This window comes from Musa acuminata, chromosome BXJ3-8 (genome assembly GCF_036884655.1).
Source record: "Musa acuminata AAA Group cultivar baxijiao chromosome BXJ3-8, Cavendish_Baxijiao_AAA, whole genome shotgun sequence".
NCBI classification, from domain to species: Eukaryota; Viridiplantae; Streptophyta; class Magnoliopsida; order Zingiberales; family Musaceae; genus Musa; species Musa acuminata.
The window spans coordinates 43,169,837-43,196,958 of NC_088356.1; the positions used below are offsets into that span (position 1 = coordinate 43,169,837).

General features: G+C 36.6%; 1 protein-coding gene across 4 annotated transcripts in view; it reads left to right on the top strand.

Moving 5' to 3' along the window:
- The window catches only part of LOC103995284 (isoleucine--tRNA ligase, chloroplastic/mitochondrial), a 29,889-nt gene that overhangs the window by 1,683 nt on the left and 1,084 nt on the right, over nt 1–27,122 (top strand). For 2 of the 4 annotated variants that reach the window (XM_065163925.1, XM_009415838.3), the window contains exons 5-20: nt 2,111–2,180; nt 4,576–4,688; nt 4,815–4,883; nt 5,576–5,683; nt 8,310–8,460; nt 12,562–12,793; nt 13,022–13,308; nt 13,399–13,535; nt 15,420–15,567; nt 16,791–16,922; nt 18,868–18,996; nt 19,828–19,955; nt 20,033–20,197; nt 20,821–20,946; nt 22,667–22,740; nt 24,897–25,146. In XM_065163925.1, the coding sequence (XP_065019997.1) occupies nt 2,111–2,180; nt 4,576–4,688; nt 4,815–4,883; nt 5,576–5,683; nt 8,310–8,460; nt 12,562–12,793; nt 13,022–13,308; nt 13,399–13,535; nt 15,420–15,567; nt 16,791–16,922; nt 18,868–18,996; nt 19,828–19,955; nt 20,033–20,197; nt 20,821–20,946; nt 22,667–22,740; nt 24,897–25,146 (2,319 nt within the window). Of the gene's footprint in view, nt 1–2,110; nt 2,181–4,575; nt 4,689–4,814; nt 4,884–5,575; nt 5,684–8,309; nt 8,461–12,561; nt 12,794–13,021; nt 13,309–13,398; nt 13,536–15,419; nt 15,568–16,790; nt 16,923–18,867; nt 18,997–19,827; nt 19,956–20,032; nt 20,198–20,820; nt 20,947–22,666; nt 22,741–24,896; nt 25,147–27,122 lie in introns of those variants that run through there. The other 2 variants (XM_065163926.1, XM_018830331.2) reach the window with 2 other exon arrangements.

The window sequence follows — 27,122 nt, forward strand, 5'->3', positions numbered from 1 at the left end:
AAAATCGTATTTGCAAATGCAACGCAATCCCATTTTACAAGTGATGAAGCAAAAATGCAGCGCAACCTTGGTAAATGTAAAAATGAAACATAGACAACCGAACTTGCCCCTGAGGGTGCATTTAGTTGCCTGCAGCTATAAACACTTGCAAAAATAATCATAGTGCAACTATAAATGCTATGATCACAGTTGCATTCACATTTGCTTGGTTGCAATTTTGGTTGAGTGGCTTGTGTTCACAGAAAGTGGCCGATAGTAGGTGTTTGGTTGCCTTCAAGTATTCTGTTACTTAGGAATACATTTTTCAACTAATGCCTACTCCTTGCAGATCCCATCACAAGTGGGTTTGTTTGGAGTAGGTTATTATTTGCATGTGTACTCTCAAGTAGTTGTGGTGTGTGAATTAGCTGATCTTGACCAAACAGACCCATTTTTGTGTTTGTGCTTAATCGAATTGAGGACTTGTTTCACTCAGTTCGAGTTTGATACAAGCCCAATTATAGTGTGTGGGCTCATCTGGTTCAGCTTGTTTGTGCTTGGAGAGAATGAGGTGGCGAAGGTGAACGGTAATGGGCAAGATGAGGTGGAAGAGAAAGTTGGCTTGGTGATTTGGCAATGTCTGCAAATCGTGATAGTGATGCTCAATAAGAGAAATCTAAAGGAATAATAAATCCATCATTAGATTGCTTTCAATGGGGAAGGAGTTGTCATTGATTGGGGATGACAAAGGAATAGAGGAGATGAGAGAGCGGTGTTGACCATGAATCATGGGAAGCATTTCAAGATCTTGGGAAGGAGCTACATTTTAGAGTGAATATGCTGAAGAAAGATGGAGATTGGAAAATCCTAAGCTCTTATCTTATATTATGTACGAAAGATCTCTTAGATTCTAGCATATTTTTTTAGATCATTGAAGTAACTAAGGGTGCCGGGTAACTAGTCCAGGCGGGTGCCTTCAGTTGGACTTGGGCATGACCCAAGGGGCATCAAATTGAGGTTTGGGTTGTGCCTAATTGAAATAGGTTCGTTGATTTTGGTTAGATCGAACCACCCCCACAAGCACGAGCCCTTGCTCCCTTGGAACACTTAATTGATGAGCTATGTGGCAGTATCTTCCTTTGATGAGAGGATTTCGTGTGATCTCCTTCCCCTCCTCCTCGAGTAGCTCGCCTCCCTCCTCTTCCCTCCTCCCTGGCCTTGATAGCTCCCTCTCCTCCACGCCCGAGCCTCCCTGAACCCTAACAACCTCTTCTCCCTGATAGTGCCCCTCCCTGCGCCTAGACCCAGATAGCCCCCTCTCCCTCCTCCTCTGCCCTGCTCCCCTCCCAACTGCCAACAATCCACCTCTTATACCCGAGAACACCATCTCCTCCTCCTTCGACAACAAATTAAATTTGGACAATGTACTTTGGTGCCTTAAATGAATGCAATTTGATGTGCCATTTTTATTTTAATGATCATATTTATCAATCATGATATATACATTTTAAATTTTAATATTAGGTCGCGGCACTGATGTTTTGGCACCTCGGGGCCTTTTAGCCTCTCATGCCTTTGACTACACTGTTTTAGGTCAATGGCTTGGGATATTTAGCTCATGTTATAGAAATAATTTATTAGTAAACACTTTTTGAGCTTGCCCTGATGGAGATGGGTTTTGGTTCAGGCTGAAATTGTGAATTGCATTTTTGTTTTTTGGGCTTAGCACAAGCTGCTTGCAAGCTAGCCAGGCTCATCAGCTTGAGAACAACCCATTTACGGCCTTAATAGTAGAATACTTGCATGCAACTTGGCCACTTGTAGCAAAACAATTATAGGCAATCTAGTTGAGGTAACAAAATATCACACCAATAACTTTTTTATGGTTCTTTCCCCTTTTTTCATGGAATATCAAATGTGGTCTTTTAGTTCTTTCCTTCTGTATTCATTTTCACAATCACTACATGCCTATCCACTTAAATTTGTATGCATTCAGACATGTCTCTGTTTTTGCAGATGTTATTGGGGAAGATATATTAATATATTTCCTCATGAATTATGATTGTATTTATCATGATATCGTGACTTGAATAATTATGCTATCTTAAAGTTAGTTTTTTTGCCGCTGCAGCTTCTTCTGAACTATAAAGTTAATTTTGTTCCTGGTTGGGATTGCCACGGTCTTCCTATAGAATTAAAAGGCAAGCTTCACAACCTTAACATATTTTATATCCTTCATAAACATGTGAATTATGGTAGTTAAACAAGTTTGTTTTTGTCAAGTTGTCATTGGTATGATTTGCCTCATTTAGTAACCTCTAAAGAAGTTGATATACATTCCTATGAAGAGTATATATCAGACTTTAATATCTATGCAAAGCCACAATTGTCAGAGTATTGAAAACTGCAAATTTCTAATTCTATGTTCTGTATATAAAAAAGCCTAATATGGCCAGTTTTGAACCATAGATTTTGGTGGCAGCCTGTTTTATTCTCAGTTCACCTTAATGTTAATCTCAAAATCTAGGTGATCTTATATTTTTGTTGCACATATAGATTTTATGTTCTCTAGCCCATGCATTATAGAGTGTCCCTAATCTTGTCCCACTTGTCAGGCTTATTGAACACTCATTTATGTTGAGCACCGAGGGGAACTTTAGAATTGCCATTCAACACATTTTTAAACCTATTTTAAACATTTTTTTTTGCATTCAACACTGGAAATTTAAACTTTCACTGTTTTTGAATTTTAAACCTTATTTCTGATAGCTTTTGGTGATAGGTAAGTCCAGTAAATTACCGATTGGTATGTACCAGTCTGATTAGTATTTAATCCTTTGCTATACAACTATATAATTTACCTCTATGTTTTATATACACAAAACATCCATATCCTTTTAGTTATAATATCCTTTTGCTTCTTTTCTAGATCATGAACCTCAGGTCATTCTTGGTCTACTTACAAACCCAATTAATCACATGAAGACTGTCCCTTCACTGTTCTCCTTATTGACTGTCTGGGTATTTTGTCTGGCCTGCTTATGCAAAATCCCTATTCTCATCTCTTCTGATTATCTTTCCTCTTTCTACTTATTTAATATTTTTGTTCTTTGTCGTCGGTTTTATCAGGCCTAGTTCTGTCAGTGTCTTCTTCCTCTGCTCCTTCCTCTTCTCTCTCTCATTCCATTCTTAAACTATTATCTTACAATTAGTTCTGGTTGAGTTGGCTGGGTTCAACTTAGATTGGGATAATCTGATTCAGAAAACTAGGGTCCTGAGTTAGTTACTAGTGGTGTAAATATAGGCCAAAAAAGACAAAAGGAACTTTATTTAAATGATAAAAATGGAACTTGGTGACTCTCAGTTTGACTAGTGATATCATCCTCATAGAGTTGAATAGCAGCAAAAGATCTGTAGTTCTGTACAACTGACCTCACAGCTGTTGGGACCTTGAATATTATTTTTAGGTCTTTCAGGTACTTCTACTTGTCCAAGCTCTGAGAGTTTTCTTTCACCCTTGTACTCATGCATCATACCACTAAATAATAGGATCATCTTTGGTCTCTTGTTCTCTATGTGGTCTTTTTTTATTGGAATAACAAAATGAAAAAGAGTGAACTTTTGAATGTGGCAACCATGGAGGCTCATTTATGTGTTATACTAGGGCTATTTGTGAATTTTCCTTACATTCTAGGATTGTCTGCAATAGAGGTAAATCCAGGAATGAGGTAAATCCAGGAATGATTATGCAAGGTATTTTGCCTGTAAACATTCACCCAACATATTGTTCATCATAGTCACTATCATGTGAAGTAGGAACAATTGTTTCCAACATTAGCTGTTTGTTGTTACTATCCTTTTGCCCTAGCTTCCATTTTTGATGAGGCAAGTATCTGTTATTGGATGTTATTCCTTGTATCATGTTGATTGATAACGGACTTTTTCTTACCATGGCTTAGTTTTCCAGCCTGATGTTGAATAGGAGTGTGCTCCATGGATTTAGATAACAAGAAGTTAGGTGCAGAAAAACAAGCAAAAGGAACCAAACAAAATAAGAGAATAATTGGAGGAAAAAACATGATTTAGAAATCTATGTTGAATTTTGATTGTGTTAGAGTTACATGGACTTTCTTTGTTTTTGTAACAAAGTTCTCACTGCTGATTGACATGGGTAGGAACTCCTTCAGGGCATCTTCATTGCCATGTTAAAATTTGGCTAGAGTAACTTAGTCGGGAAATATCTAGGACAATATTTATAGGTGGAAGATTTTGCTCTTTTGCCTCCATATAGTCTAGTACATTATATGGTTGTATCTGCATCTTGTCATCTAAATAATGAGAACACATAGATGATAGTATGATGTGCACCATCAAAATTCTCCTACCTACTACAAAACAAGTCTTAAAACTATCGTACATTTAGACTGTAAGAACTCATTATATTTTTAAAGCATATATACTTAGTTAGGGCTGCAATTAATATACTTCTGTTTTACTGATTGTTTGATTGTTAAAATTTGACTGCAAATGATATTAAGCTTTTAGTCACTTTCTTTTGCAAGTGACCTTTCTTTGGACAATTTTCTATTGCTTTAGTTCTGCAGTCACTGGATGAAGATACCAGACGAGAATTGAAGCCCTTAAAGTTGAGACAAAAGGCTGCAAAGTTTGCAAAAGATACTGTGAACATTCAGATGAAATCTTTTAAGGTATTTTTTTTAGTCTTTCTATCTTTCTTGTAACTGCACTTTGTAAACTTCTGATCTTCTCAGATAAGTACTACATCTCAATTCCTATGTTTGTTGTATATATTGCTAACTCTTGCAAGCTGACAGCGCTTCGGGGTATGGGCAGATTGGGATAGACCATATCTAACCCTTTCACCAGAGTATGAAGCTGCACAGGTTGGTGTACTCTCGCCTATCTCCCTATTTCTTCTTTTCTGATGTGTCTTTTTGGATCTTTCACCACTGTTTTCCATAATTCGAGTCTGGATTCTTACAAAATGTTCAACTGTTTCCTGTTGACTATTAGTTTTATGGTTTTGATCAAGCTGATGTACCATGGTCCAATCTTGTGCTGGGCCAGTATAGTATCATCGCTTAATGTGCCTTTCATGTGCCAGGTTACGTTCCTAGATGTGCTAAAAGGATAACTTACTTTTGTAAGTCTCTATTGGTTCATGCAAGTTAAGGCCAAATTCTTCTTGGTAAGCACTAATTAAATTTGTACAAATCACAGAATTATACAACTCGTGACCAGCTGGGAGGTTCATCTACTGGCTTATAGCTAGAAATTTTCTAGATTGTCTTTGTCAGGATTCAACACCTAGTTCGAGGAAGCGTTGTTATAGTTGCCTTTCTATCTATCTTTTTCTCCTTAACGAACCCATTTTTATGTGGAAATTATTTCGTGATGATCAAAACTTTTCTGTTTGTAGTTCTGCATGACTACATCTGCATTAGGATTTAGGATGTAGATATTGCAGGCGCATGGTTTAGTGACCATCTTCTGTTGCTTCAGTGTTATGAATGTAAAATAATCTTATTGTCATTATCTATCTGCTATTCATTCTTTCTGTGTCTTTCCTTGGTAGATAGAAGTTTTTGGTCAAATGGCACTGAGAGGATATATTTATAGAGGTCGAAAGCCTGTCCACTGGAGTCCATCTTCATGTACGGCTTTGGCAGAGGCTGAATTGGAGGTAAGGTAGGAATTTTGAATAGCTATTTTTTGAAAGCTTGTGTAATCATTGTTGATATATTCTGAATCTTGTGGAACATCAATAATCATTTTCTTTACTGCAATTGTCATAATTGTCAATGATGCAGTATTTTCTCAACTTCTATGATACACCTTAGAGCAATTGATGTAATTTCTCATCTCGAAATAAGCTCTAGAGTGACTACCGAGAATCAAATATAGAAACAGATATTCTTTGTTAATGTATTTTAGACAATATATACCTGGCGCATAATGACACTGACCTGCATGATAGAATTAAGGATATATATATATATATATATATATATATATATATATATATATATATATATATATATATATATATCTGAATATCCAATATTTATACTATACCATTATTAGATGATGATCTTTATTGTCTCTAAGTTAACTTTTTTATACTTGTCAGGTGGAGACTTTTGAATTCAGTATTATGTTTCACACTGTTTTCATCTTACATTATACATTTGTGGATTAATTAATTTGGACTCTTTTGGAGTCTAGTCATAGAGGCCCACATAATGGGTGGACTAGTTCTATAACAAAGTTTCTAGTGTTAAGAAAAGAATATAGAACTCATGCAAAAGTAACATGATAGACACTAAGAGCCGTTTAAAGCAAGATTCACAATTTCGTGTATCGAAGGGCTCGGACTAGTCCTTATTGACATATCTAGTACCAGCATATGTAGTTTCAATATATAGATATAGGCCAAGTTTTGAAAAAAAAAACTAAAAGAAGCTGAAAAAATAAAAAAAAAATTGTCTGGTATAGAGCCTTTACCGTCTTGTTCCAGGTGGCTAAGAAGCACGAATACGAACATGGGACACGGACACGGCGATATGTCATTTTTTAGAAATTAGGATATAGACATGATGAAGACACATTTTTTATTATATATATATTACTAATTAAGAAATAGGATCTTTATATTTTATTCAACTTATTATATTTGCAGTTTATTCAAATTATTATAACAATTAATCCAAAAGTCAGAAAAAAACATATTTTAAAAATAAAAAATAAAATAGGTTAATCATATTTTAACAGTTTAATGGAAAGCAATAAAAAACCCAGATTAAAAAAATAAAAATAATAAAATAGGTTAAAAATATTTTAACAATTTAATCAAAACAAAAAAATAAAAAATAATAATCGAAGATAAGTGTTTTTAGTAGTAAAAAAAGCTAAACAAAGTTGATATACCTTGCAAGGCCGAGGAAGAAGCTTCGCTGGACGTTGGTGAAGTCGTCGAAGGCCTAAGGGTGCACAATGGCCATTGGGTCGCTCGCAAGTGGGGTGCTCAGGGTGGAGGGCCTGAGAGCACATGACACGACGACGACCGCCGGGTCACTTACAAGTAGGTTGCCGGAGAAGGAGGGTTGAAACCTCCGGTTCACTTGGGAGTCGGAGTAGAGGTGGCCGGTGGGTGGTGGTGGTTTGGGGGGCACTTAGGTTGGGGACAGAGCCTATCTCTTCCATAGGCAGGGCAGGGGCAAATATTTCACCAGTGAGGAAGAAGGGAACCTAATCCTTATCGGTTCCTTCGCATGCGAGCACTGAGTCCAATACATGAATGCCATATCCAACGAATTTAAAAATAAAAAATAAAAAAGGACACGTGTCTTATCGTGTCGGTGATGAATCTGTGTCCGACATGTGTTGTACACGAGTATGCCGCCCAAATCAGCGTGTTCGTGCTTCCTAGCTAGGTGGTACCAGTCTTATATCAATTGATACTAGCCGTATACAAGGCGTCCATAGTGGTAAAAACCCTGCATTGCCTAGTGTAGGCCTAGTACTATGCGTATTGTTTGGTTTAACCCTGGTTTGTATGTTGTCGGATGCATTGTCAATGGTTGTGGCTATGGTTTATATTATCGGTTCGTGTCGGTGTACCGGCTAGCTATCGATATGGTATGTACCGAGTTGTACCGAGTATACCGACACATGGTACATTGGGGTGTACTAATGTACCACCTGTATTGATCCTCTATCAGACCAGTACACATCGCCCATACCAAGCAGTATGCTTTGGTATGTCAAACCTTGGTTGTGGCTTTGTCGAGCATTCTTTTATGCTGGATATAGAATTTATTGACTCTTTGGAGCTATTTCCTATAAACATTAAGAAAACAACTTTAATATATAAAACAATTACACTTGATTAATGCAATTTGCAAATATGATTTAGAAAATGAGTGTGCCGTTTTCTAGGCTGAAGTTGTACAAGTATATCTTAGATTTGTGAGTGTTCAACCTAGAAAGATCTGGCTTAGATCTAAGAGAATTTGTTTTGGTCTATGAATTTAAATTGGATCTATATGGGCTAGCATTTTAATGAATTTAATTTGGCGTGCTGGATCTTGGTTAATCTGCACATATCTAAGTCAGATCCAGCAGTATTCGACTAAACTTGCCAAGATTGATAAAATGATGGATAAATTGCTAGGATCGGTTGTGGCTTTGCTATGTGCTCTTGGGAGCCACTTAGGCTTATAGTTTATGTAAATATCTGTGCATTACAAATGGCACATCGTTTCCATTCTATCTCTGATGAGTTTTTACTTTCTTTTTTTTCTTTACAGTATCCTGAAGGACACATTTCTAGGAGCATATATGCAACATTCAAGATTATTAGTGCACCTCCACCTTCATGTCACTTGCTTGAGGAATTCTTTCCAGAGTTGTGCTTGGCCATATGGACAACTACTCCATGGACTATTCCAGCAAATGCTGGTGAGATTTTTGTAACTCAAAATGTCTAGACTTGTTATCTATAATTAGGTATAATGAATAATTGTTTGATTTATGAAATATTTTTTGAGAAATATGTTAGGACCCTTTTTCTGAGCTTTTGAATAATGTTTATTTAGTCTGTTTAGTCTAGTTGTTTATTGAGTCTGTTTAATTCAGTTAGAGTCGGGTAGAGATTTATTTAATATTTATTTATTATTAAGAGTCCTAGTCTTGGTGGACTCTAGGTGGAACTCTATAAATAGTGATGTAATCTTTTCTTTAAATCAATTAATCAATCAATGAAATGTTATTCTACTCTGTGGACAAACCCTAGGAGGCCGATCCCCTCGAAGTGATCAAGGAGGGTCGATCCCCTCGAAGTGATCAAGGAGGGCTGATCCCCTCGAAGCGATCAAGGAGGCCGATCCCCTCGAAGCGATCATTATCATTCCCTTTTCTCCCCTTTCTTCCACGATAAGACCGTAGGGTCTTATCAATGGTATCAGAGCGACGATAAGACTTTAGGGTTTTATCAAAATATCTGCATTATTTCTCGAGAAATGTTAATACTTGCCAATGTTTGTATTCAGTTGTGCAAAGGAAGGAGAAGCTTCGATGCATATACTATATATATTCCATATACATGGAATAGTTTTATATAACATATTTAAAAGAACTTTTCTTTATTCTGTCTTCCTACTCTTTCAATGATATTTACACTCTAGGTGAATGATATTGTTAACAAGGTTCATAATTTTGTGTATCCGTCAGGGCTTGGGCCAGTATTATACTGGTCCGTACTGGTGTTCCGAGTGTTGGTATGATATTTCATATTGAGTTTTGAAAAAGCCTAAGAAAAGCTAAAAAACAAGACACAGTACAGAGCATGTACTGCTCTGTGCTAGACAATACCAGCCTTGTACTGCACGTATCGGGTGGTACAGGTCCTAACCGCTTGGTTTACCTGGTCTATATACCAGTAACCTATCAGACCGGTAAATACTGCATGTACCAAACCATACTGGTGGTATTGCAATCTTGGCATTGACCAGTATTTGAAACCTTGGTTTGCACTTTGCTGTAACAATGGATGTATAATCTAAACCTGCAATAAGAATGCCATCTTTCATCCTGCAACTTCTTTTGTGAAAATACTTCCCTTTCAAACTTAGGTTGGATGATCAATTTGTCAAAATTTGTAATTGCTAACTCTAATAGATAACATCAAGTTATCGATGTGCATGCTTAATCCATCGACGAAAAAAGTCATTTTGTCTAAAAAAAATGCTCCAGCAATGTATAGCATTGAATTATTGTTCCTTCTTGGTTGGCAGGTCATGCCATTACACTATGTTGGCTTGGCATAATGACCATGTTGGGTGCAATTCATTATGCATCTTGCAAGCACATACCAGCATACTCCCATGCTGTGAAACTAAACCTTGATGAACTCATAATTCATGAAGTAATTATTACAATTTTATGAATGATAAGATTGCACAATATACCTAGTTTTGTGATCCATATTGGCCATTATGAAGTTATCCAATGTTGAAGAAAAACTGAACTTTCTCAAGTATATCCAAAGCAGGGTTTTGAATACCAGTCCGTATCGGTGTATCGAGCAGGTACGTACTAGTATATATCGTCGGTACGCTAGGGCGTATTGATGGTATATCCTAAAACCTTAAAAATACATTCACCTACCACGTCAGGGCGTACCAATCGGAATGCCTCGATAACGGTCGAAATTCGAGGTGGTATCGATCGGTACGCCTCGGTACCGATCAAAACACTAGTACTGCCCGGTAGAGGACAGTCCGCGTACCGGTATCCTCTCGGACCGGTACGTACCATCCGTACCGGGCAGTATACATTGAAATTGAGAACCCTGATCCAAAGCAGTGATTTAAAAAGCGCTAGGCGCCAAAAGGCGCCAAGGTCCAAAAACGCCCGAGGCGCTAGGCGCTCGCCCAGGCGCTCGCCCGAGCAAAGCGAGGCGCTAAAATATAAAAATATAAAATATAATTAATAAATATAATTATTTAAAATTTTAAATAAAAATATAAAAATATATAATATAATTAATAAATATAATCACATTAACAGTATAAACCTGCTGACGGAGAAACGAGGAAGCAGCGGCGAGCGGCGGCAGCAGCGGCGGCGAGCGGCGGTAGCAGTGGCGGCAGCGGCAGCAGCAGCGGTGAGCGGCGGCAGCGGCAGCAGCGGCGAGTGGCGGCAGCGGCAGCGGGAAAGGGAAAGGGAGCGGAAGGCGCGAGCAGCGGGAGGCCTCGAGGGAGGCGCGAGCAGCGGGAAGGCTCGCGGGAGGGCTCGCAGGAGGCGAGAGGGCTCGCGGGAGGCGCGAGCAGCGGGAAGGCTCGCGGGAGGGCTCGCTGGAGACGCGAGCAGCGAGAGGGCTCGCGGGAGGCGCGAGCAGCAGGAGGGCTCGCAGGAGGCGCGAGCAGTGAGAGGGCTCGCGGGAGGCGCGAGCATCGGGAAGGCTCGCGGGAGGCGCGAGCAGCGACAGCGGCGAGCAGCGGCAGCGGGAGCAGCGGCAGCGAGCGACGAGATCGCGATCGGGATCGGCAGCGACAGCAGGTTAGGGTTGGGGTTATATCGGTTTAGTTGGTTCGATTGAACCAACTAACAACCGAACCAGGACCGAACCAGACCTAAAATTCTGGTTCGGTTTACCCAGGCGCTCGCCCGAAGCGCCCAGCGCCTGGGCTCGGGCGAGCGCCCAGGCGGCGCCTGATTGAAGCGCGCCGCCTGGGACATTAGCGAGGCGCTCGGGCCTCGCCTCGCCTCGCCCGAGCGCCTAGGCGAGCGCCCGAGCGCCTTTTGCAATCACTGATCCAAAGTATAAAAAATTATATAATAATTTGATATTTTCAATTTATTTGACAAACAATAAAGAAGTGCTATATTAATATTTATACCAAATGCGTCCAATATGGTTGAGACAAAGTAGCTGTGTTGTAAGAAGCATAAAATGCTTCTCTTTTCCTTGTATGCAAATCCTAGTCTAAATGCTTTTGAGGCAAGGTTCGTCGTACCGCCTGGTATGGGTGGTATGTACTGGTCTGACAAAGGACCGGTATGGGCAGTATATATCGGTTTATTAGTACGTCCTATCATATCATTTGTTCGTATGTTGATACAGTTTGGTATGTACCATACCAACAACTTGTCGGTACACTAGCATAGACCAGTAAGGCGAACCATGCTTTGAGGCTTAATGTTTGAGTAGTTTGGCACTCTAGAAATGTTGTGTTAAAATTTATCTACAATTTGTGTAGTCATCTGTTATTTGTTTAGTTCAGCAACAATCACAACAACAGGAATTGTTATGTCCCAACTATTTGGGGTTTGTTGCATGAATTTTCTCGCTGTTGAACTCTGTACCAGGCAATATCATTAGTTAAATTAAGTGTATTATAGTAAAGTCTTCTTAGGTTTCTCTCTATTGACTTTGTCATGGCATATGGTCTCTTGCAAATTGCCATACTGTAAGGAAAGGGACTAACACATTCATTTTTTTAAGAGAAATGCCTTTTCCCATGTAATATTTTGTCATAGAGAACCAAACATTATCTGCAAGTTTTCTAACTGCAATCCAAATTGTACATGAGCCTTTCACAGCCAAAGAGGCCCAAAGAATGAGAATACCAACCTTTTTGCTTTAATATGTGATTTAAAAGAGCAGCCAATTCTCCTGATTCTGTACATTGAAAGGAACATTATTTATTTTCTCCATGCTATGAGAACAATGCTAAAATGTGCTTTAGCAAGAAACTCATTATCAAAATTGCACTGAGTTTGACAATGCTCAAGTCTTATGAAATACTTGTCAGAAGTAACATAACTTTTTGATTCTTGCATTTCACTATCGTTGGATAGCAGTTCCAATCTTAATTATTACTGTTTGTACTGAGGATTATATCCTCTGAGTTGAAGAGTCTATTGCAAAGTACCATAAGAAGAGTTGTATCACTATCATGAGTCTGTGGTCTTAAGTTTCTTATTCAATTTGTATGATTCTTGTAGTAGGGAGCCAATGTCTATATCTTAATTAATAATATCTTTGGCAATTCTCAGCTGTTGCTGTTAATGCTAAGCTTGAATACGCAGTAGCTGAAGTGCATCATGCTTTGGAAGATGCAACAATATCTGAGAAGAAGCAAACGAAGGCTGGCAGGTTATTGAAAATTAGTGAAAGAAAGCCTTTCGTTATAGTGGCTTCAGAGCTCGTGCCCATGCTTGAGTCTAAGTGGGGGGTGAAGCTTGTGGTCAAGAAAGCTTTCCTGGGATCAACTCTGGAGAATTGCAGGTTGTTACTTGACATAAAGCATAGTATGTCTCCATCTTTTAATGAAAACCTATGTGAATTGCCATAATCTACTACTGTATGATGGAACATACTTAGAGAAAAATGAGTACGACCTTCAGCCTAAATCATACCAATGATAAATGTGCTGCCAGAAGCCTTATGTAATTGTGTCAGTGATTTATTTGTTGCTTTATTTTCGTTATAGTCTAATTGAAAGCATGATGCCAGGTATGTTCATCCTTTAAATGGCAAGGAATGTCCTGTGGTACTTGGCGGAGACTATATTACAACAGAGTCGGGAACAGGATTAGTTCATACTGCTCCTGGTCATGGTCAGGAAGATTACATAACTGGCTTGAAATATGGACTACCTATATTTTCTCCTGTGGATGATGAAGGAAGGTTTACTGAGGAAGCTGGTGAATTTAATGGTCTGGAAGTCCTTGGGGCTGGTAATGCTGCTGTTGTGAAGCGCCTGGATGAACAACTATCGCTTGTTCTAGAGGAGCCATACAGTAAGTTTTATTTTAAGCAGTGATCTGGCCTTTATGTAGCTGAGGTGAAAGTTTGCATTACTTTCTATTCAAATTTCTGCTTTCTTTTAGAGCACAAGTACCCATATGATTGGAGAACAAAGAAACCAACAATATTTAGAGCCACCGAACAGTGGTTTGCTTCTGTTGATGGGTTCCGCCAGTTGGCTATGGATGCAATTAACAAAGTAACTTGGATTCCTGCACAGGTATCACTTACCTTTGATTCTGACTGTTTGGAGAATCATCAGGCATAAACGAGATTCAGCTTTTCAGTCTACTTAATTTCAATGTTATACTCACCTTCACTTCTAATTTGTTTGCATTTATTTTGCAAGCTATTTGATATAAGTTTTTCATAACTTTTATGCTGGGTTGTGTATTTTCTTTGATGTCAAGGAGTAAACATGTCGAAATCCATTTGGTTTCAATTTTTCAGAATAGTGAAGTTTTAAGACTTTTAGTGTGTTTTAAAGTACTTACATAATATTATATTGAATCCAGTGTATCTGAGATCAAAGTTTTGCTGCAACAGAGTTTGGTAAAAATTTTCTGCTAACAGCAAGGTTATATCTGTTCTTGAAGCATATACTGAAATGGCCTGAAAATTGGTTAATAATTTCTGTGTTCCTTTATCTTCTGTATTATGTTGTTTAATAGTTTGGTTAATGCTGTCGAAGGGCTGCAAGCATAATAGATAATAGATGGTGAACGAAATTATATTAGATTTCTGACAGATAAACTAGAATCTAATTGTGAACTTTGTGAGGTCTAAAGTTGTAAGAGAGAGACAATTTGTGGAAATCTTGGTCATGATTTGAAAATTGAAATATGGTCCAATACCATCTTCAACGCTGACCAGTACAGTGCTGGTATATCAGATGGTATACCAACCTCTCTGTTGGTATCACTGAAACAATAAGAAAAAACTGAATACCAACTAGTCCTGACCTATACAATCTAATATCGGTCCTTTGTTGGACTAATATATTATAGACTGATTGGTGCTTGTTGTTTAGACCCATATGTGAAAACCTTGATTTAGGTAAGGTGCAAGAAATTGCCTTTTTAGGTTTCTAGAAAGGTGAATTAGCAATGAGACACATGAAAGCTAATTTATATTGTAGAATCCTAGATTACTGTCACAAGGATGGTGGTGGTGGCAAAATCTTCAGATGCTCAGTAACATGGTGGCTGTGCTAGCTATTTCCTTGGTCTGTAAAAATAGTAAAGTATTAAAATTGTGAAGAAGCCACTCATTGAAGGGGTTGGGAATCTTGAGAATTCCTTTAAGGTCTATTCCAAATGATTATCTTGAACAAAATGTTGACTATACCCTTGATTATTGATGTTATGGTAGTTGGTGAATATATGAGGATCTAAAATTGGAAATGACCTTATGCAATTTTTTTAATGTTTTTTCTCTTTACTATTTTTACATTTATAGTACTGGAAAAAATGTCCATTTAGAACACAGAAGCCTTAAAAATGTCTTTGTAATGATTTCTTAATGACCTTCCATTATCATGTTCTTTATTTGCTGATTTACATTTTTCTTGACATATGGTTAAAGTTTTTTTTTTTTTTATCATTTAATGGATGCTTTGTGATAGTAAAAATCATCTTGTTTGTGTTTGGGGCAAAAATACTCATGTTTGTTGCACTTAAAATACCATTTAATTATCAGACTCTATGCATGCACTTCATTAGACAGTGTTAATATGTGATTGTCAGACATGTTAGTACTTAAGGTATGCACATGGTTCACAGAGAACACAAAGGAGTGTTTGATCTACATGAACTAAACAATGGATGTTCAAGCATGCCTGCATTGTTTCCTCACTGGAATTCATGCCATGCTGAGCACATGTTGACATACCGTAAGCCTGCCCATCACACATTTCGTGCTGCAACATCACTACATTGTGACTTCAAACCTTGCTATACAGGTCTCTATGACATTTATGAAAGTAGTAAAATGAACAATGTTCTTTTTATGGTAAAGTCCACCAAATATATGTACGTGGAAATATACATAAATATTTGCAAACTGTATAAGTAGATCTCCTGATGACATGCTAAACATTTGCCAGGCAGAGAACAGAATCATTGCTATGACTTCTAGCCGTTCTGACTGGTGTATTTCACGACAAAGAACTTGGGGGGTTCCAATTCCTGTTTTTTATCATGTTCATTCAAAAGAACCACTGATTTCTGAAGAAACGATTGCACATGTTAAAGGTAATGTGTTTCATGCAGGAAATAATAGTGTAAAAAACTCTGTAGAATTGCTTTTTATAGCATTTGGTTGTCTGGCAAGTACTGATATTTGTACTGTTCATGCATTATCTGTAGTCTATGTAGTTAAATTATGTCCATTTCATCAGTAATGTCTGTATAATATCACTTTTTAGCATTTTGTAGAATCACAACAGCAAACTCGACACATTCAACCCCTTCTATAGTGCCAAACAAAGGTGCTGTCGGTGAGAGGGAAGAAAGGGAGAACCAACAGCAAATTGTGTCTTGCCGAGAGCGATCTATCTGCGCTTGTCATGCAAGAACTTTCGAGTGATCGTCACTCAAGAACTCTTTGCTTTAGTTCCCTATTTTAGGCACTTTAAATTCACAACAAAATTAATTCCCTTTTCTAAGGAGTGTTTATTGCAGCAAAAGCTTAATTTCTCTGCCAAAACATCCATCCGAAAGGTGGTATCAAGTCAACAGATTGTCGAATCCGAACCCCATACGGATCATTGATCACTATGGGTTACTAGTCACTATTCAGATACTTGTTTTAGGTCTGGATAAGTGGGTTTGGAACTTTGGAGCAAGTATGACTACATTGATTATTGAGTAGCTAGTTAACTGTGTAATTGCGTTGTGAGTTTGTACGTATCGGCTGGCCATAGACTGTTATTTGATATAGGGGCAGTCTATGCTGATTGGTGGATATATCCATATTGCATATTCTTGATAAGTTTGAGGTAAATTATTTAAGGAAGTTTTCTGTAATTTAAGACTTGATGAAGGGGTGGATACTTAATATAAATTTAAAGAGACATGGTTCTATGCTTTAGTTCTATTTCTCATTGCAAAAATTTCATAATTTTTGTGTTTTCTATTCCAAAAAACTTGAGTTTTTAATAGTTCTTTAATTTATACTGACAGAATTATAAATGACATACAAGGTTCCTTCTGATAAAGCATTACAGATATCTTTCTTGATATTATCCCACATAACATACAATGTGAGCTTAGTGGATTTTCCTTTTTGTTTATTGTTTGAGTTAGTCATGGGCTTAATTTACATTTTAAAGTTCCGATGAGGATTTTATAGATTTTATTTGTTCTTGTGTTGCTTATGATGGTATGATTTCCATTTTCTATATATAATGGGTAGCGATATAAAATACTGTATGTTCTTATTTTGCCTATCATGATCCATTTTTTTCATGTTTCAGCTGTTGTGTCAAAGAAGGGTAGTGATGCCTGGTGGTACATGTCAACAGAGGAACTTCTTCCTCATAAATATCAAAACAATGCTTCAGAATACTATAAGGGAACTGATACCATGGATGTTTGGTTTGACTCTGGTATGTTTTTGTGCTATATGGATCATAGGCAAATCAAATGATGAATAAATTTTCTGTAGAGGGTTTCTCATCTAAAAGGTCCTCGATGGATCTACTTATATCTGTGCATTTTCTTTATTTGTTTATATTGTGAATTTGTGTTCTTATTCAAGTTAAATATCTGTTCCTTGCTCTATCTTGTTTAATTTGTGCTGTTGCTAGTTGTCTTACTCTTACCTTTCTCCCTTCTTTCTCTGTCTCTATCTTCTCTTCCTTTTGTCACCTCTTGTTCTCTCCACTTCTATGCCACACCCTCCCCTTACACCACCTCCTCTTCTCTTTGTAGTCCTCTCTATCGCTCAATCTCTATGTAGGTCCAGCCGATATCGAATGGTGTCAGTCCATATCGACTTTGGTGCACTGTACAATATTAATATTGTTCTGGTCCAGATACTGATCAGTATGTAATGGATCAAGATTTTTATCCATGGCATGTTGTAAATTGTGAAGCCTAAATCAGTATCCAATGTCTTTTGCCAAACTTGTCTCCTTCACCCTTATAGTTGTTTGTGACTAAATAGCACTACTGTGATCTTTCATTAGCTAACCATGACGATATGCGGTGAGCTTTGATGCTAACATGACGTTTGACAAATGCACAGAGGGTTCTCCGAACAAATAGCATATGTTTTTTTCTTTAGGATCTGATGGTTGTGGAATTAAAAAGGAAAGATACTTTATGAGGAAAAGAATAAAACATCTATCTCATTCTGGTTTAAGAATTAACTCTCTAGGATGATATTATATCTCCACATAGCTCACGATGGATATGTTCACCGTGGATAACTACTAGATACACTGTTTCTGAGAATCACTCCTAGGGATGTGGCCTTGATCCCTCATACTTATTACTTAATATGGAAAACATTCTATTTATACAACTAGTTTGTAATAATCTTGTATTACAATTGTAATGATCTCAACAATACATTCCTTTTTTATAAAGCACCAAGTACAAGAAGAAAAATATAATATGAATAAAGAATTCTAATTTCATAAATCAAGGGCTAACCAAATAAACTACATCTGAGTATATCATCTACCATGTTTGCTTGATCTTTTTTGCTTTGAGAGATTATGTTGCTTAACATTAACTCTTTATTGGAGATTATCCTTGTAGAGCATCTTTAGTCAAATATATGTTCACAATTACTGTCATGTTTAGCTTAACCTCCACTCTTCTTGTATAATCTTGGTATCTAATGTAGTTTTCATAAGATTTGTCGTATCACAATTTATTACATTTGCAGAATGCAACCCAAAATAACATATATATAAAATAAAAAAAGACAAAATAATTCCCATGTCTGACACTTTCACTACATAGGAAATCATACCAAGTCAAATGATTGAATATATGGATTGTTCTAACGATAGAACATCTCATCTATATCGGAAGATCTGATACCACTATTATGTAGGACCAATTGCTTTGATACCAACCTGATATAAGATGAGCACTGCTACTAGTACGACAAATGCATAGAGATCCTTTGAAGAAAAAAGAACATTATTTGTTTAGGATTTATAGTTTTGGAATGGAAATGAAAAGATAATTTACAAGATTAAAGAATAAATGATGAAAGATGAACACCATTCTAACAGATTTACCCTTGTACTTTCAGCCCTATATAGATTTATCTCATCACTTGTTCAAAATTTTGCTTGATATTTCAGCAATTGGGGATAACAGATCTTTATTGGCTTTGTGTCGGTTTACTTCATGAGTTAGCTTAACTGGAGTACAATGCAACTCTTCTGCATCTATTTTATGCTGTAATTATATGATATACATGAGTTTCAGTTTTTAACTAATTTACCAATTTATTCTTCAACTGATATGAAATGTTTGTTCTTTTTCTTTTTTTGGTTCTGTTGTTGTGTTTCCTGTATGCTACCTATCTAGGCTCATCTTGGGCAGCAGTGTTAGGAAAAAGAGATGGCCTTCATTTTCCTGCGGATTTGTATCTCGAAGGTAGTGACCAGCATCGTGGATGGTTCCAAAGCTCCTTGTTAACCAGTATTGCAACAACAGGTATTTAAGTTTTTGTAAAGTACTTATTGTAACTTTCTTCACTTCAAATGGTTTTCACCATTTATCAGATTCACTTAGTGTTGAGAATTTATGTGGTGATGACTTCACGTGATGATTTGCTTTCATTAGTTTGGGCAAAGTACTTAAGCACTGGAAGCACCTAGGTTTTAACTGGCTGCCAGAATGGATTGTCCTGTGTGAGGCTGATGTCGCAACTACCATGCCTTATAGAATAGGGAAGCCAAAAGAAAGGTGAAATGAAGCACTCCAGCTACTTTTCTGTGGCCCAGCAAGGCTCTTTGGAGGGAGGCCCACATGGCTATCTCTTCTTTCTTCCTTTCTCCCTTTATCTCTCATTCTCTCTTCCTTTGGAGCTACAGCAGCATTGCAAACCAATCCTAGTCCCCTCTCACAATCAAAGACAGATGGAAGGAACAGGTCCTTTTGACTGATAAAGGCTTGTTAGATCTCTGACGAGCTCTTGATATTAATGAGCCCAAATTGGTTTATCAGTTCAGTCATCCCTTTTAAAGGCTGGTCCTTTTTCGTGTGCCTGATATGGTCTTTTAGAGCTTGGTTCAATTCGGTAAAATGCAATCACTGCTGTTGGCCTGGAACTGGGATTTCGGATGTTGCTAGATTATTGTAATGAGATATTTTTATCAAAACAGACCAAAGATCTTAATTCTTAAATCTTCAACTTCTGGAGGAGTTCTCTTCCCAGTAACATGGGAAACTGTGAAGGATTATAATCTCTCTAGTCTTACTCTGTAATATATTTTGATAGTTAATTTGAAAAGAGTGATACCATACTGCTTCTATCTTTTCCAGGAAATGCTCCTTATTCATGTGTCATAACCCATGGCTTTGTACTTGATGAAAAGGGTATGAAAATGAGCAAATCTCTTGGTAATGTTGTTGATCCAGATATTGTAATTAATGGAGGAAAAAATTCTAAGGTTTGTTTTAATAGACCTGCTTATAAAGTTGCTTTAAGAATTTTAAGTTTCTGATTATTTTCTTTCTTCTATGCTAGGATCAACCTGGTTATGGAGCTGATGTACTTCGTCTTTGGGTTTCTAGTGTCGACTATACTAGCGATGTGTTGATTGGTCCCCAAATCCTCCGTCAAATGTCTGACATGTATAGAAAACTACGGGGAACATTGCGGTTTCTGTTGTCAAATCTTCATGATTGGAAAGTATGTCTAAGTTGTCTGTTATATATTCTTTTCTTGTTTAACAAATTAATGTATGTGCTGCAAAATCATAAGTGGTCATTCACCATTCCCTTTTCTGACTGGGTATTTCTCTTTATTACCTTCCAGAGCACCTTAACCAAGATTAATTTATAATGAGACTATCATTGTTTCGATGAAACTTGTCAACGTTCATTAATAAAGCACACTGCAAGGGCGAACCACCTTACAATTGTAAGGTTGCTTGTTTCAGAACTGGATGACAAGAATTTGTATTACAGAAACACACTCTACTTCTAGGGATAAGGCTGTATTTGTTGGCCCTCCCTAAACCCCACATTGATTAGAGGATCATGCACTGGATTCATCCATTAATAAAGCACACTGCATGTCAAACCATTCCGTTCAAATTAATATTTTCTGCATTACAATGTTTCATACTCCTATAAAAGGTTCCGGTTACTGTTACCATATCGATCTATAAAATGATAGAACTTTTATGCAAAGGTGAAAGTTATAGCTACCTTGAAAATATTATATGATAACCATGAATGTTATTTAGTGCCTAGTATGTTTTCTTTCTCATGAATCTCATCTAATCATATGTTTTTTTCTGTTGAATATAGACAGAGAATTCTGTTCCATATGATGATCTTCCAAAAATTGACAAATTTGCATTATACCAACTTGAAAATGTTGTGAAGACAATACAGGATGGTTATGAGCTTTACCATTTCTACAAAATATACCAGGTACTTTTGCTTCACTATATGCAATTCATTATTTGCAAAACCAATTCATTCTTTATGCATATGTGTCACATGCAGAATTAATTAATTGCTCTGCTGAGATTAGCAATGGATTAGTTAACTACATGGCATATATACTTTTAGGACTATTCCACCATGTTGCATTGACAAACAAGACAGCTAGAGCAAAACTTGAATCAAAGTGTCCTACTTGCAAGCAAAATAATATAATGCTCAGACACATGAAAATACAATCAAGGCATTTGCTTTACTGTATGCCACTTCGAAATTCCAAAGATTGTGAGAAAAACACTATTGTGTGTCAGCTTCACTGGTAAAATTAGTAGAGTGTTTCCTTTTTTAGTTTAACAAGTATAGCTCACTCTTGACCACTATAATAGGATGAATCTGTTATTGGAGCAGCCCAACTCTCTGCTAATCATCAATAAATTTCAAAATGTTTCAATTGCTCATGCATTCTTCTCAAACATGTTTTTATTGGTCGATACAATGTCCATAAAACAATTACAACAATACCAGTGAATAAAACACCATGACATACTGGTCCATACATATATATATATATATATATATATATATATATATATATATATATATATATATATATAAAACCAGTTAACAATATCCAATTTTCAGATTCATGGGTTAGACATTACTAACTCCATTGTCTGTTACATGGCTAAAAATTATTGACAAGCTTTCAAACAATGGATATATATGATGCTATACTAGGTGTACAAAGTTTTAAAATATAATTTGCATGTCTTCATTTATTTTTTTATGTGATATGCTATCAAAAGGATTGTTTGCTGTTGTAATTTTGAATAAAAGTGTAAACATATTTCTTCCTCAAGTTATGCTTTTGCATTATACAACTCCCATAATATTTGGAATTTCTGTTTATCAAAACTAAGTTTCTATAAGATACGAATTGAACAGCCCCGATCAAAACTGACAGTAATAAACTTCTAGTGCTTACTCACCTATTCACATTTTGGTTTGTGATTTAACTAGTGGCCCATATGCATCCACTAAACAATAATTCATTTATTTTGGTAGTAAGGACTAAGGATTGATAATATGAATCATATTCTCGATCCAATGTCGGTAATGATAGGTGACCTGAATGGTATGATATTGGTACCATGTATTGTAACATGTGTCCCTCTAGGTTGGTACCAGCAGTATGGTCTGGACCACTATTATCAGAGAGTGAGTGCATTAGGAGGTGGTGACATCAGGGAGGAGGTGACAATGCAGTCTAAAAGGAGGTGGAGGTGGAGGCCAAGGATTTAAAATTAAATAGCGAGGTGTGGGGAGTTTAAAAACCAAAAAGGGATACCGGTACCAAGCAATAGAGGTGGTATACCCAGTATCAAAAGGAACCTGACAAAATCACCTGGTCTGTATACCAGGTGGCCATATACCAGTCTTTCTAATCAATAGAACTGGTTTTGAAATCCTTGCTATGAGTCATTCTGGAAGCTTGCACTATCATCTAGCAAAGACTTGAAGTTGTGGGTCATGAAAGTTGCAGCTTTTTTAATTCATCATTTTGTTGATGGGTGTCTTCTATAAGTAGTTTTAAAATGTCATTCAATTGAAATGAGATCAACATCTTGACATGCCAGTCCTCCATCTTTGATCTATATCTTGACAAGTCATATAATTTGTTTGATGTTGATTGCTCTTTGTATTCCAGATTATTCAACGTTTTGCCATTGTTGATCTATCAAATTTCTATCTTGATGTTGCTAAAGACCGACTTTATGTGGGGTATGTCTTTCTTATAGTTTTTTGGAAGCATCTTGTGGTTATTGTCTTTTAGTTATGTGTTTCATGTTTACTACAATCTTTTGAGAGTAGTTCTTTTGTTCAACAAGGGAGTAACATTTGATTATTTCAGTATCGAATTGCTTGAAACTGTCGTTTTCAGCTTTGGCCCAATTACAGTGACTAGTGTTGTAGGTTGTCTTTAGAAACGGCCTGTAGACAGAATAAAATTATATCAATTGGTTATTCCTAGACTTGTATAGTCATGATATAATCATGCAGTTGATTTTTTGGTAGATCTTTTAGGACTCTTTGTTACAGTATATGGCATTCAGTTGTCTATAACCTATGCTCAGAATTCTGAAAGCTACCATGAAGTGCACTTAAAGGAAGTGTAAATTGATTTGAAGATGATACAAGATGTACACCACCAAACTAGACTAGATGGTGCACCTGCAAGGTAGAGTAAATAAGTTGAAGCGTGGTATAAGCCTACAAGGGTAAAAAAGTTAAAAGGGTGACAGTTATCTTAAATTGAAACCATCCTTTCTCCTATCTGAATCATCTTTTAATATGATCCATACCTGTCATCTGTGGGCCCAAACACTTCCTCTAGTTGTCAATAAATGACTGAGAATTGGATCCATGCAAAAAAATTGAAAGGGGATCCCAACCCAAGATGAAAACATATAGTAGGTGATAGAACCAATTGGCATCTCACATATGACTTAGAATTGGTTTTAAAATGAAGCTATTCTTATAAACTGAGCCAAAAAAGTTACGAGTTCAGATAAGGTTTACATCCTTTACCACTTTGGGTATGGTACCAACTTGGATTATACTCTTGAACAATGCTAGATACGAAGTGTTTAATTTAGTATGCCATATCAAATTTTTAACTCTTAATAATGTGTTCATAACTCCTTTATGATTAGCAGGAAGAAATTTTGGACATAATATTGTTTGCTGGCTACCTGCTTCACACACTTGTCAAAACTGATATATTTTGGACATATTATCGTATGCTTGTAACAATTACTTTTCCATTGTAGACTTGTATATGTTCCATTTAAATGCCTGATTTGAGCAACATGATATTTTAATCAGACATCAAACCACTGGCCATGCAGTGATATGTATGTCAATACTGGAATGGCAAACCCATGTATAACGAGCCAATTTTGTGCTGATGCATTTGATACTGTGCTAGTTCTTGATATGCCGTTGAAGGCACCTGTATGCTTGTCATTTGACTTGGAAATAGTCTTGGCATGTGATCTGACATGTGAGATACATGCATATTGTGGCAGGTTGTGATACAATTCTTATAGTACCAGTCTGCTACTAGCATAGGCTTCATACATTAGACCTAGATTCTTTTTATTTTACACCTTCAGGATGTACTCTTGAGTCTATGATTTTGTATTAATTTGTTGCTTTGTGAATATGTTAAGGTTCTCCAGCCTCTGTATTTTCATATGATTGATCTGATGTTTTATAGTTCATTTCATGCTACTTAATGCAAATAGGTGCTGAAATGAACAAGAATTACAATTTCAATCCAAAAGAATTATGACCATTTTGATTTATCACTAGATGAATCATCAAGCTCAATTTTCATTTTAGGTGCATCTTGTAGACAAAAAATGTTAAGCGGACTGATATTTTGATTCATAATCGGCAAAAATAGTTTTGTGGTCAAATCAGCTGAATTGCACTGGTGTGTGTCATCTCTTTCACTTCTTTAGTTGACATTATGCGGAAAGTTGGTATGGGAAAGCATTGAAGCACCATGCACAAGTGTGATCTCTTTTATGGTGTTGCCAACGTAATCTAGTGAGCAATGTGCATTAGTGCATAATTTTAACAGTGTTGGCACTAGCTGAGATGGTGCGTTGCTGTGCCTATATATGACCAACGTAGTTCTGGCTTGTGGTATTTTAGTACTTGCTGCTGAAGACTTGGATGTCAAACATGTCCTGTTATATGGAGAAATTTATGGAGTTATTCAGATACACTAAAATGCTTGACATTGTTAAAGCTTAGAGACAGATTATCATTTTGCCTCTGTCCCGGTATTCGGTATAGACTAGTATAATTTTCTCTGTAATGCTTGTTGGTTCTTGTTTTTGTTCCTCAACTGAATGGGCATTTTTCAGGGGTACAGCCAGTTTTACTAGGAGGAGTTGCCAAACGGTTCTTGAAGCACATCTTCTTACCATTGTTAGATTAATTGCTCCAATTTTGCCACATTTAGCTGAGGATGTATGGCAAAACCTCCCTTTTGAATACATTACAGGAGACGGATCTATTGTGAAATTTGTTTTCGAGTTGAAATGGCCGGTTCCAAATGAAAATTGGCTCAGGATGCCTGCTGATGATGTTGATTTTTGGAGGACAATCCTCGAGGTGTGCAAAAATTTCTTCATCTAATTCCGGAGCATTATGTACCTTTTATGTTATATGTTCCCCTTCTTTATATCTGGAGTGCATTAGAATAAATAGGTAATTGACCTTTATTTTCCTTGGATCAATATGCTTTCATCTGTCATTGAGATTGTCATTTTCTTGTTAATGCCAGAATTGAGCAGTAATCAGATTACTTTTATGACAGATCATTTGTATTTTTTTTTATTACTGTTGATTAACTTTTTTAGCTGTTGCCTATTGTAGATTCAAACTAGAGCTACTTGTTATTTCAAGGTTTAGTTTTTTTAAGATGTTAGCCACCTAGAATTTCAAATAAAATGAAGGTACCTGCCTATATCTTAGGTCAGTTAAGCTATTTTAATAACTGAAAAGTGTCCTCACTCTCATTTCTATGGTATAAGCATATGTGAGATACAGTGGGATGTACACGCATTGCAACATACTATTGCAGCTATGGTATAAGGACTTCAGTGGACCCCTGATATGGTGTCTCATTTTACCAACATTCAGATAGGTCCAAGTGATATGGTGTCAACATGAACCTAGCACTTCTAGGTCTCAGATACTCTATAGTTCCACTAAAATGCAAAATATGATGGATAAAAAACAAGTGAAGCAAAATAATTTAATAGATTCTGGATTGGGCAATTTCTTTGGAAAAGATCCTCATTTTGGGTTTTTCCCAAACAACGTTCCCTTTTTGGTTTTTTCCAAATAGTGCCCTTAATTCAAAAAATACCCAAAATACCCCATCACCAACTCTTTCCGCCAAAATTTTCCGTTAGTTTCTTCACCAGTTTTGAACTGTAACGTTGTTTTCATTTGGGTTATTTATAGTGTTTTTCAATAGCATTTACAATTTTTTTATTGAGATACTGAAAACACTGTAAACGTTATTAAAAAACACTGTAAGTGATATCATATTGTGCATCTTTGGTTGTCATTGCTCGTAGATCATTACAATATCATATTTTTAGGCTTATAACTGGTTTAATTGAGGTTAAGAGTTCATTTGGGTCATTTATATAGTTTTCAAGTAGGTTTTTACAGTATTTTTGCTATGATGGCCAAAACACTGTAACAAACATATTTTTTGTTCCTCTTTTGGGTGATGTTGTTCATAAATTGTTATAAATACCTATTTGAATCCTAGTATAATATTTCAAATGATTTTGTGTGTTTTGATTTCATTTGGCTCAGTTATAGTGTTTCAAGTAGTTTACAGTGTTTTTGTTTTAGTAGCCAATACACTTTAATGGACAGGAAAAGTACAGGCTATTTTTTGAGGGGTAGTTTGAGTATTTTTTTAATAAGGGAACACTGTTTGGGAAAAACCAAAAGACAGGAGCTGTTCGGGAAAAACACAAAATGAGGCTCCTGCCCATGCTGGAACTGGAAATTAGTATATCAGGATTTATTAAAAAATATACTTAATCAAAAGTATAAAAAGGAATTTTCAGAAAGTACTGCAAAAACAAATTATGCAACAAAAATAATTATGCATATGTTCTGCTAACATTTTAAAAAATCAATAACAAAACCAATACCCTGTCCCTTCTCTCTCCTGTTTTCTCTCTTCTCTTTACCCTCTTTCACTTCTTTTCCCCCTCTATCTGTCCCCTCATTTCCTTCCCATGCTGTTGGCGAACGGAGAGCAGGTGCAGCTGATGGGTCTCATGGCCTCAAATGATGTGTGTTTTTTTCTTTACTTACTCTTCCCTGTATCACTCTTTGTCCACACTAACTGGAATTTTGTTGATGTGCTCATATCATTTGTGCATTGTCTTCCTATTCTCTTTGTTGAGACGAATGTGGAAGAGTGCCTAGACAACATGGACGAATTGTGTGGTTAAAATATGTTCAATTGTCACTTAATCAGTTTTGTTGGTCATTCTCGTTCTTTAATGTGTCAAAGTGCTATCAAATAAGGATAGCTCAGTCAACAGAATTCTGCA